General features: G+C 39.4%; 1 protein-coding gene across 2 annotated transcripts in view; it reads left to right on the plus strand.

The window, feature by feature from the left end:
* The window catches only part of csmd3b (CUB and Sushi multiple domains 3b), a 715,228-nt gene that overhangs the window by 446,285 nt on the left and 256,824 nt on the right, over positions 1-12,119 (plus strand). For both annotated transcript variants that reach the window (XM_051664389.1, XM_051664390.1), the window contains exons 8-10: positions 1,681-1,768; positions 4,228-4,352; positions 8,659-8,780. In XM_051664389.1, the coding sequence (XP_051520349.1) occupies positions 1,681-1,768; positions 4,228-4,352; positions 8,659-8,780 (335 nt within the window). The remainder of the gene's footprint in view (positions 1-1,680; positions 1,769-4,227; positions 4,353-8,658; positions 8,781-12,119) is intronic.

Below are 12,119 nucleotides of genomic sequence, written 5' to 3' on the forward strand. Positions count from 1 at the left end.
CGGTCGTAAACACTGGCTATGTGACCCAGGGAGTAAGGAAACTGCTCTTTTGAGAATGTGGGTACTGCAGCCCGTTCGGGGTGATGCAAATATAAAAGATTAGGAAACCATTTACCTCCCGGCCCTCCACTGGGGGATGGAGTGGTCTGGATACCAGCTCCAGGTTTGCAGCAGACATCTCGCTCTCTGGGTAGTCCATCTCAGGGGCACTTAGGAGCCTTCCAGGTCCTCGTGCCGGCCCGTGAGGCAGGGGGCGTCAGCTTCCAGTGGGGGGTTCTACGCTGAGGCCGAGAACTGTGCTCGGGCTGAGGTGGAGCTGCCTGGGCTTTTGCCGCCACAGGGGGATGGCCTCGGCGAGCAGACGGGATACGGGATCTTGAGCCGCGCCGGGGCAAGATGTGTTGTGTAGCCTCCGTCTGCTTCCTCAATGCCGAGAACTGCTGGGCGAAGTCCTCAACGGTGTCGCCGAATAGGCTGATCTGGGAGATGGGGGCGTTGAGAAAGCGAACCTTGTCCGCGTCCCTCTTCTCGACCAGATTCAGCCACAGGTGGCGTTCCTGGACCATGGGGGTGGACATCGCCTGCCCAAGTGCTCGCGCTGTGACCTTCGTCGCCCGGAGGGTGAGGTCGGTCGCCGAGTGCAGCTCCTGCATCACACCGGGATCAGGGCTACCCACGTGCAGTTCCTTTAGTGCCTTGTCCTGGTGTACTTGCAGGAGGGCCATGGCATGCAGGGCAGAGGCAGCCTGACCAGCTTTGGCCGTCAGAGATGACATCGTCCTACAGGCCTTGGAAGGGAGTGCCGGGCGATCCTGCCAGGTGGCTGCACTTTGCGGGCACAGGTGCACCACAACCGCCTTATCCACCTGAGGGACCTCCGTATACCCATGGGCCGCCCCACCATCGAGGGTAGTGAGAGCGGACGAGCTGTTTAAAAAGTCGTTCAACGTCAATGTGTGTGCTCTGATAGAGAAAATATACTCTTTAGCAGGAATATACTCACTTTTAGTGCTGTCGAAGCGCCCAGGGGCAAAATCTGCACCCATCGTGCAGAAGGAGAGAAAGCCGCTGGAAATGCGCCGTATATCCAACAACATACGCTTCTTAAGAGGTGAATGGAACAGCAGTAGTATTCAGCTCGCTGATAGTCCAACCGCTCGTCTCCAAAGAAAAAATCTGAATGAGTGGTTGCGAGCCAGCTCCTTTTATACCCCTATGTCCGGGGGAGTGGCATGCAAATTCCACTCGCCAATTCTCATTGGCCTTTTCTCAAAGATCTGAGGTGTTCAGGGCTCTCAAGAGCGACTCCTAGTGTCACTACATCAACACAACTTCGAGTGAGTGACAGAAGGGGAACTGGGATTTAGCCATTATCTGAACTTACAATGATTTAGTCACTTACCAAATGACAGCATGCGCTGATGCACATTTGTGGTGAGCAGTTATCAATTAAATGCATTTTGTGTGTATTGTGTATGTGTGTGTGTTCGATCTTTGTGTGTGTGTGTGTGTGTGTTCCAAGTTCCACTTCCTCTTCAAATCTTGTAGCAAGTGTGTACACTGTACACTGTATGCAGTTCTGTCAGCCTTATTGCATGAGGATTGCATGAAAAAAACTGTGTAGGTAATTGTTATTCGGAGTTTAAGTGTCTAAAGGTAAACTATGCTCTGAATTTTCAGTAAACGAAGGAGGAATCAAACAGGCCTCTAACTCCTGTCCAGACCCGGGGGAACCTGAAAATGGCAAGCGCATTGGCAACGACTTTAGGTAATCACCCTTAGGTACTGTGTGTCCCAATTGCTGGTCCACCATGAAGACCAGTGCATAAAGCAACTTTCACTTAGTTGAATCTAGTGACTGTTATCTCCTCCACACTGTAAGGAAAACTGAGAACTCTCCAATTAAAAATGTTTAGTGAATTGTTGCATGTACAATTTCAGCAAAGTTAAATGTCCTGTAAATTAATTAAATTAAAAGGGATATTTCACACAAAATTGAAATTCTGTCATCATTAACTGCCCTCAGGTTGTTCCAAACCTGTATGACTTTCTTCTTTTGAACATGAAAGAAATTATTTGGCAGAATGTAAGTCTCAGTCACCATTCAGGTTCATTGCATCTTTTTTTTTTTTTTTCTCCATACAATGAAAGTAAATTGTAAGTTTTGAGGCAAAAATTCTGCCTAACATTGTTTTTTATGTTCCATGGGAGATAGAAAGTCATACTGGTTTGCAATAACGTGAGGGTGAATAAATAATGACAGAGTTTTGAATTTGTATTATTTATTTTTTTAACTATCACTTTAAGGTTGACTCAGTGAGGTAATTACATTGAACTGAGTATAACCTTAATAGTTAAGTGCCAAAAAATATGATTGATAAAACCCATTTTCCTATTTTGAACCAGTAATATTGTGCTAATTTTCATTACCTTCACTACATTTTCACAAGTCAGCTAGCATTAAATGTAAAAGTATTTAAGTTTTAGAAGAGAGAAGAAACGTGTGTATGGCTACAGTGCTTCTAGACTGATGCCTGTCATTAATATTGTTGCACCTGAATATCTTAATGTCCTCTGTTTAGTACTCCCAGAGAATATAAATCATCTACTCCAGATCCCTCGTCAACACAGACACTTTCCCAATGTCATGCTAATACCAGCTCCACATGGGAGCTGACAATATGCGTATGGAGCACAGCTTTGCCGGGAATTAAGGCCAGCAGATTCAAATTGTGACACTGATGTAATTCCAGGCTTTTTGTAAGCAAAAGTTGCGACATCATTTGGTGTTAGTTACAGTAGCAGCAGAGAAATGGGCCTTTTGCTCAAGATCACAGAACATCTTGCACAAGCCCCGTTTGTGGTTTCCTCAAATGAAAGCACATGAATGGTCAGTGTCAGAGTTTGCTGAGCGGTTTTGTTAAGTTTTGTCAAATCCCAGGCTGAATGGAGAGTTTAAGGAGCGAGGAAGCATTAGACTTTAAAAAGTATCAAGGAGAACCACCACCATATCTATTGCATGTTAGCAAGGAAGATAAGATGCTCTTTTGATATCCTTTCATGTATTTATCCCTCTCTTGTGTATGTTGCAGTACTTTCCTCAAATAACTTTTTTTGTGTGAATGGCTACATTCACTTAGCAGGATTTGGTGTCAGTCCCATTTGGAGTGCTAAATACAATTATTTTCATACACAGTTTGGCTAGTTTGGAAAATGACAAATGCTTTCTCTTACAAAAGTGACCCTCTTGAACCTTCAAATCTCACCACCTAATTTTGAGAGCAAGTTTGGTCGATATGTACTATTTGAACGGAAACACAGTTGATAACTAGTTGTCTGTCACGTCATAGACATACATATGGCATTGGGCGCACACATTATTTTTTGCTGTCAGTCACTTATATTAGAGCTGTCAACCTGTCTCAAGTTATGAAAAAGGGCAGAAAGAAGCAGCATTTTGCAGTTGGAAAGCAAAACAAAACACTGACAAAGATCCTGAGAGTTCTTGACCGAATACCTGAGAAGATTAATGCTGCAGGAACTACCTGAAATAGTTTAGAATAAAAATGTAACCCTTGAAAATGCAATATAAAGTTCTGATAAGTTTAACTATGGTTATAAGCATTATGTAAAGTTATCACAAGTTTGAGAATGGAAGTGATTTTGGAGGCCTGTCCATATAAACATTATTTAAAGGAATATTCCAGGTTCACTACAAGTTAAACTCAGTCAACAGCATTTTTGGCCTAGTCTTGATTACCACAAAAAATAATTTCAATTTGTCCCTCTTTTTTTTCTTCCTTTTTTAAATTTTTTTATAAAAACACTAATCTGGAAAAGTGAGGCACATACAATGGAAGTGAATGGGCCCATCCATAAATGTTAAAATACTCACTGTTTCACAAGTATAGCCACAAGACGTAAACAGTATGCATGTTAACATGATTTTTGTGTGATAAAATCGCTTACTAAACTTTTCTGTGTATTGTATTGAAAAACTTGTATTGAACCTGGAATATTCCTTTAATCCCCTCCTGTCTGCTGTTAAATGTACCAGACAATTTGAGGGCCAAAGCTGTCAGTAAATACGGTTGTCATTCTGAAACACTGAATGTGAACGTAGCTTATGTGGGTTGTTATTCAATCACGCTTTTGGATTTGTGTGAGATCTGATTTGATTCTCATCTTGCTTGTGTGATGTTGGGGTCCTGATTCCCTCTTCCACAGTATTGGTGCCACAGCCCAGTTCACCTGTGATGAAGACCATGTTCTCCAGGGCTCCAAGAGCATCACCTGTCAGAGAGTGGCTGAGGTGTTCGCAGCGTGGAGTGACCATCGACCTGTCTGTAGAGGTGAGTCTATCATAGGCCTACTGACCACATTTGTGTATCTTCCAATGAGTGAGCAGAGACTTTCTGTTGAAAGTAGGCATAAATAGGCAAACATGTGATGATATTACAAAATATAATTTTCTTGATAAATTTTTTGTCTTGTTTTCCAGTAAACATATGTATACATCCTTAAAACAAATTTACTTAAGAAGGATAATTGTGTAGGACATTAAGACTTGTTATCAGAGAATATTATTAAATTAAGTGTTTTTCTTACCCCATTGGCAAATAGACTTTTCTTAAAGAACAATGTATTGACTGTTTAAAAACTGTTTGCCGATGATGTAAGAAAACGAAAAAATTGGGCTATTGCCTTCTAAACTGGAGAACAGATACTACCCATTATTTTTGGTATAATAATAATAGTAATAATAATAATTTGGTTCAGCCCTCAGTTTTTTTTTTTTTTTAAGCAGTGCTTAGACATAGCACCCCCAAGTGTCCACCAGGGGAAGTCGTTAGTGATATATTAAAACCTCTAGTTCATTTACATGCTCATTTATGAGGAGATAGAAAAAGACAAAGCAAGCTACAAAATGCACCACACAAAGCCCATTTATTAGGCCCAGATGGCTTGATAAAAACAAAGAAAACCTAATTTTGCATGCTGTAGGGTTAGGGGTTGATAAGTGTCAAGTGCTTGCATCCAATACACACTAATTATTGCATTCTGAAATGAGTAAAAGGCTACAGAGGAGCCCTTTCTAACACAGAGTACCTTTAAAAAGGTGGTCATATTTCTGAGATGGGCTTTTCATGCTTTAAGTGTATATTTATATGGATATTTGTGTGTTTTCTGGCAGGGCTAGAACTTGTAGGAAAATAAAGGCAAGAAATTATGGTTGGGGGCTAATTATGTAATTGGTCATTCTGGGTGGCTAATGTTTTTAGTACACCCTGTTCCTAGTGTCTTGGAGTCTTCTAATCTTTATGCTTGGTGCTGACTCTGCCCATTTTCCCAGTGGAGGTCGGTTTCAATGTCAGGGAATGTAAAATGGAAAGCAATGGCAATGTTCTTGAATAAAAGATCTGATAACATAAGAGTCATTCTATGCAGTCAGGCCAATGTGCTTTTAACTAAAAGAGGTAAATAAAAGTAGATTAAATTAGAATATATACCAACTTTGTATAAAGCTTCTACATAGTGAAAGGCTTGTTAAACTGAATTCCTTGGTATAAAGCTGGGGTAGAGTGGAAATCAAATATGAAGAATCTATTTTCTCACCGTATTGCTTGGAAGGGGGCACCAGAGAGTGTGGAGATTGGGAGGGGCGGCACAATTCAAGGTTAATTTTAAATAGCTTTACCATCAGCTGTAAACAAATGCCAGTTTAGCACAGGTTGGAGTTCTTGTCATTATTTTGTGAAGGTAGGATAAAAAGTGACAGGTTATCGTTGGCCAAGATAATTTCTCTCTGGCTACTTTGCTACAGGCGAGCGCGCCAAGCCAAGGCCGTTCATTTAGCAGGCCGTAATTGAGCTGTCAGGGAAGGCACAAGCATGTGCAAATATACGTGACTGCAAGAACTGATGTACCTTGCTGGACCACTTCCATGAACTCTTAAATCTCCAACTTGTCCATAATTCGTTGTCACTAGTGTGTAAGAACAATAAAGCACACTGAGACACAGCGACAGTGATAAGAGCAGGCATTGACTTTTGAAGTGTTTACATGTGCTACATCATGTTGTAGCTCCTAGCATCTTTAAGGTGAAGTGTGTAATTTCTGCACCACTTACTTTGTGAAACAAAATATCGAAAATAATGATTGAAATAATGAAAACAGATTGGTTGAGCCAATGTTTCTTTGTCTGGCTGGATGTGGTGCTCAAAGAAACAGAGCAATGTTTTTATAGCGATTATGGTATGCACTTTTCAGGGAAGTCAACCTGCAAATGGCTTACCTATAATTATCTCTGCACATAAAAAAATAAAAATAAAAATGACACACTAAAGCTTTAAATCTCACCCTTATGGTGTTCCTGTATGACCTGCACTAAGAGTGTTAAATTGTTTAACCACCAACTTCCAGCCAGGGATGAAAACAATCATGTTTGATACTCAAGTAACTGCTGGCTGCGTAGGATATTTGTTGAACAGTGCCTGCAACTATCTGAACAGCTGTCTTCTTTGCTGGGGGTCTACATGCTCACAGAACATGTAGACCCCCAACTGTTACACACAAGAACGCAGACCATCTCACTTTGCATGGATGAGCAGTGTGTATCTGCATGTGTCCAGACTTTGTCTCACTTTCTGTCTTGTACACACATGTAAAGTGTGCGGGGTCTTTGTCTCAGCATAGCTCTGACCTTTAGCTCTCTACCAAATTGCTACATTCATGCCACTTGGGTGCCTGTTTGTTCTTGCGGCTACAGGCTGCATAAACTAATTGAGATGATGTCACTTGAAATCATGCAGAAAATTGCCTAGATCTATATTTTCATGACATCCCAGAGGTATGCTATGTTAATCATATATTTCAATACAGCCATTTATTGGGCCTCACTTAGGTGCCTCTCCTGTCCATTTTTAGTTCCTCATAAAATAAATTGGGATTACACTGGTGAACCTGTTATTATGGGAGATTAGAGGTAATTGTAATCCACTGGTTCAACAGACCTCTTAACAATATTCTCTACAGCTTTTCTCAACTAGTGGGTCAGGACCCCAAAATGAGTCTCAGGTCAGTTCTGATGGAGTCATGGAGAGCAGGGAAAAAGTAACGCTAAATGCAAATGATAAAATGCAACAAACCACATAATCATGTATAGTTAGGAAAATAAATAGGCTTATCAGGGTTTTTAAAAGGGAAAAGAAAATGCTTGCCATATCTTTTGATACTGACACCAAAGTATGTGCATCCAATCAAACTCTACAGGGTTTTTTTTTTTTTTTTTTTTTTTTTGCAATTCTTCTGTCATTTGGTAGAAGCTAGCCAAATCAGACAGATGCCAAGTAGTACAGGTTGCATGACATGCCTTCATCCTCAAAAACCATGCACAAAACAATGCAAGGTAAAAGAAAACATAACCAAGACTATCATAAACACAGGTTCACTTGCAACAAAGAACATGGTTTGTGCATTTTGTGTTATTGGCTTATTGGCTGCCGAGATCATGAAACTGTCGAGAATCAGTTTTATACAAAGAACAATTTTGGTACTTGTTGAGTCGCCATTTGAAATCTAATGTAAAATTTGGGCCCTGAAGCAAAACCAGTTGAGAACCACTGTTTCTCCTAATGTTTTATTAATATGCAGATCAGTCACATAACACAACTGTAACACAAGCTAATATTTCACAAATTGGCCAGCTTCATAATATGTTGTTATTAATAAAGACACGCACGTTTTAACCTAAACTCTCACTGGTGGCACATAGATTTATTGGTATTTCTCTTTTATGACTGCTGATAGGTGGTTCATGCGAAATCCTTATCAGTTGAAGCTAAAGTTTATTACAAATGCCAGACTGGAGAGGGCTTGTCACAGGATACTTCTCTAATTAGGAACCCCTTGATGAGCGAATGACTTTCAGAGGAAAAAGAGCACTTTCAGGCCCAAAGGAGCCTCGCGGTTCCCCCCATGCATGCCTGAGATAATGAGTTATTCATTTTCAAAAGCAATCAAAATGTCAGGAGCCGATTGTGCAACCTGGTGCCATTGGAGATAATGCCTCCTTGTCTTTTCATCAAAGCCCTGTCACTTTGACATCAAGCATGATAAATGTGGCAAAAATACGAGAGGCTAGATTTGAGAAGGCGTAAAACCCCGTAGTCGTCAATTATAAGATGTCACTGTCACTGGCTTAGGGAGAGAAACAGCCAAGCGTGTCTACTCAGCAAATTATAAGTGACATTTCTATATTAAGATGACAAATCAGGCCCAAGTGTGTTTGGCTAAGCCTGCTTGGAATTAACTCGTTTAGCCGCCATGAAGTTAGTCATCTGAGGATTTGATTGGATTGCTAATCGTTGACAAATTAAGACGGTCATGGATGACTGGTTGAGGCTTGGGGTTTATATATCAATATGAGCCATGCAAATCCCACTAAAACATTATGAGCGGTAAGTGAAACTCAATCCCCAGATATAAGCAGGGTCACAGACTTTTATTTCTAATTATCAAATAAATAGTAGAAATTTTAAATGGCCGCTGACCACAGCTGAAACCAATTAGCAGAGACTTTGACAGGCTTTTGAAGATAAAAGCACACTCCTAATTTTATCTTGCCATTTTCTTTTTTTTTTCTTTCCTTCTAAATAGTGAAAACTTGTGGATCAAATCTTCAAGGTCCATCTGGGACATTTACCTCTCCAAATTTTCCCATTCAGTACGAGAGCAACTCCCAGTGTGTGTGGATCATTACAGCCAGCAACCCAAACAAGGTAAGCACTGCAAAAATGTACATGTGATAAGCATAGTAATGTTGTAATATCTTTCATATTCTATAAGCACACCTTCAGCTGTTGCAAGGTCAGTGCTGAAAACTGTTTAATTTCTTGATTATTCAAGCTGTCCCCTTTTAGAAACATTTAGTGCTTTTAAAGATTTTGCTGTTGTTTTTGGTGATTTTTTTTTCCTTGCAGACAGCAACACTGTCATGCTCTCTTATCAAGGAAAAGTGGGGTCCAAAAGTCTGAGACCACATTGAAAATCTGAGATTAAAACAAAGTTTTACGATTTAAAAAAATAAAACAAGGAAATGTTAGGACATGAACTGAATAAGAAATATTTAAGATTTTGCACTTTTTCTTGGTCACCAATCATAATAGTGCATAAGCCAATTTTGGACATTGACCATAGTAACTCCTTTGTATGAAAGGTCAGATTCCAGATATCAACATTCTCAAATCATGATGGAATAACATGGATCATCAGGTTTTGAACGAACTTGCTAATCCATGCCAGCTCAAATGCATGCTGTCATTAAAATAAAAGGACATTATGGCAAATACTAAGAAATTCAGAAATTTTCATGTCAACTTTTTTCTCAATTTGTTATGGTGATAATATAATTTGTAATGAAAAGAAATGTATAAAATAAAAATATATATACATCTCAGATTTTAGACATCACTACAAAAAAAATAAAATAAAAAAATAGATAATACAGCAGGCAATAGTGTGTCATATTTCCATATGTGATACACACTGTATAGTGGGGGATTAACCACTGTGGGCTGAGATGGGCCGGTACAGGTCCCATGTTGTATATTAGTCCCAGTCCAACCCTGAGGTGAATAATGCATATTTCATGCACGTGTTTGTACAGTGCAGCACTTTAAGCCTACTAATCATAAATTGCATGCATATGTGTGCTTGTGGGACCACTCTGTTTAAATGTGGTGTGTGTCTGTGGACCAAAAATCTTGCACCCTAAGGCCAAGGTTCCCTATCCCTAGGGATATTTCACCAATAATTTGCAATAATGTAAATTCTACCAGCATTTACTCACCCTGATTCTCAACAGCATTCACAAACCTCTATGATTTTCTATCTTCTGTGAAAAACAACAGGAGATGTTAGACAGAACGACAGCCTCAGTCACCATTCACTTTCATTGTATGGAAAAAAAAGATGCAATAAAAGTGAATGGTGAATCTGGCTGTTCCACACCAGAAAGAAAGTCACACTGGTTTGGAAAAACATTAGGGTGATTAAATAATAGAATTTCCATTTTTTTACCTTTCCCTTTAATTTATCAACATCTCTACCACCCCTATTGATACCTCAGTCTGGTGTTCCAGTGGTTCTGCAGGTTGGCATTTGTATTCCGGCGTGGCACTGCTCAGTTCTTGGTCTTCGGCCTGTGACAATGCTGAAGTAGAGAGAGGGAGAGAGTTCATGGGTGTATGACCCTTTGCCTGCCCTGTTCTCCTGGCCTTTTATTTTATGTCTCTTACTTTCCTCCCTTTGTCCTTTTTTGCCTGTTATCATGGCCTTGCCTCCTACAAACACCTCCCTAATCACCCCTTCTTCCGAAACAAAGCCCTTACACTTTTATTGGAAACTGCATGATGGGCTTTGTAAGTTATGTGTGTATAAAGGTGAACAGTGTCTGTTTTATTGCTGTTGTGGTTTTTATAGCCACACTTCAGTTTAATTCCATCATTTTGCATCGCTTGCCATGTCAAGGGGATGAGAGATGAGTATGTGTGGAGTAGTACTTGCAAAACAACTGATTTGTACAAGTCAAATAGCTGTCCAGAAAGGGAAACTTGATTAGTTTTAGGGTGGTTAAGGAGGTCTTGCATTTAAACATTTCTAATGAACTCCGATGTCTCAGAATTTCAGATGTCCACAAATGCAAAATAGATGTCTCTGATGAAGAAGGTAAACCTTGGGAGAAACTAGACTCAGCTGGATGAGCCAGTTCATCTCAGGCATTGCAAGCAATGTACCTGTGCGTTCAATTCCGTTTTATTTGTATAGCACATTTTACAATGCATATTATTTCTTAAGCAGCTTTATAGAAAATTGAAAAAAGTAGAAAAATAGTGCCATACAACCACACCCTACCCCCCGCCCCCAGTGAGCAAGCAATATTATGTGTAATAATAGTCAGTTTTAGTCAATAAAATATAAAAATTTTCAACATGTTAAAAATAATGCTTCAACAGTTAGGATAAAGATTGAATTTACTGATAACAAGTGTATAGCCTTTGAAGCATGTCCTACATTGATTGCACAACTAGTCTACACAGACTCAAAGCATCCACTAGTGGCAGAACTTATTAAACAGTCAGTGCAGCCCCTAGTTAGGAAATATATAATCAGTGTATAAACGTGCAACAAGTGACCCCTTTTAATCAGTGTCCTCTCAGAGACCTATAGTTGCATTCAGTTGGAGTTCACAGTGATGTACAGGCAGTGGAGTGACTCAGGATATGTGGACTGATACTGTATCACTCTCTCCTACTTTAATAATAACAGCTAGAACAGCACCTCAGCTGTCTCTGTCTTGTCAATGCCAGGCCTCATAATTGATTCTAGGTGATCTGAGTCACTAACATTGCAATTTATCTCCAATTAGCAGTTCTCATGAGCGCAACAAACAAAAAAACCCTGAAAATTCTTCCTAACCCAAGTCAAGGCAGAATAAAGTAAAGGCAAATCATAATTTTTTACAGTCCTTTTAGGGTTTTGGGGTTTGTTAAAATTGCATCTTCATGGCAACAATGTTGTAAAATTGGCTATAATGTTACAGTAGAAAAGGTTAGTAAGTGCACATATCGTTTAAGTCTCATTGCTATGCTTTTGAAATAAAAAAGTATTTTAACATTTACTGATTGGCCCATTCACTTCCATTGTAATTGCCTCAATTTTATTTTTTCAAGAAAAGGAGGGATGAGTCAAAATTATTATTATTATTATTATATTATTATTTTTTTAGTATTATTTATTTATTTTTGGTAATCAATATTATGCAACAAATGCTGTCAATTGAGCTTAAATTGTGTTGAACCTGGAATATTCCTTTAAAGGGATAGTTCACCCTTATGTTGTTTCAAACCTGTATGAGTTTCTTTCTTAAGAGGAACACAAAAAGAGATGTTGAGGAGAATGTTAACATTAGTCACAATTCACTTTTTTTTCCCCTATACAATGAAAGTGAATGGTGACTGAGGCTGCTTTGCCTAACATCTCAATTTGTATTTGGAACAACATGAGAGTGAGTAAATGAAGAATTTTCATTTTTGAGTATCCTTTTAAACTGTTCACAT

The sequence above is a fragment of the Myxocyprinus asiaticus genome, chromosome 30 (genome assembly GCF_019703515.2).
Source record: "Myxocyprinus asiaticus isolate MX2 ecotype Aquarium Trade chromosome 30, UBuf_Myxa_2, whole genome shotgun sequence".
Lineage (NCBI taxonomy): Eukaryota > Metazoa > Chordata > Actinopteri > Cypriniformes > Catostomidae > Myxocyprinus > Myxocyprinus asiaticus.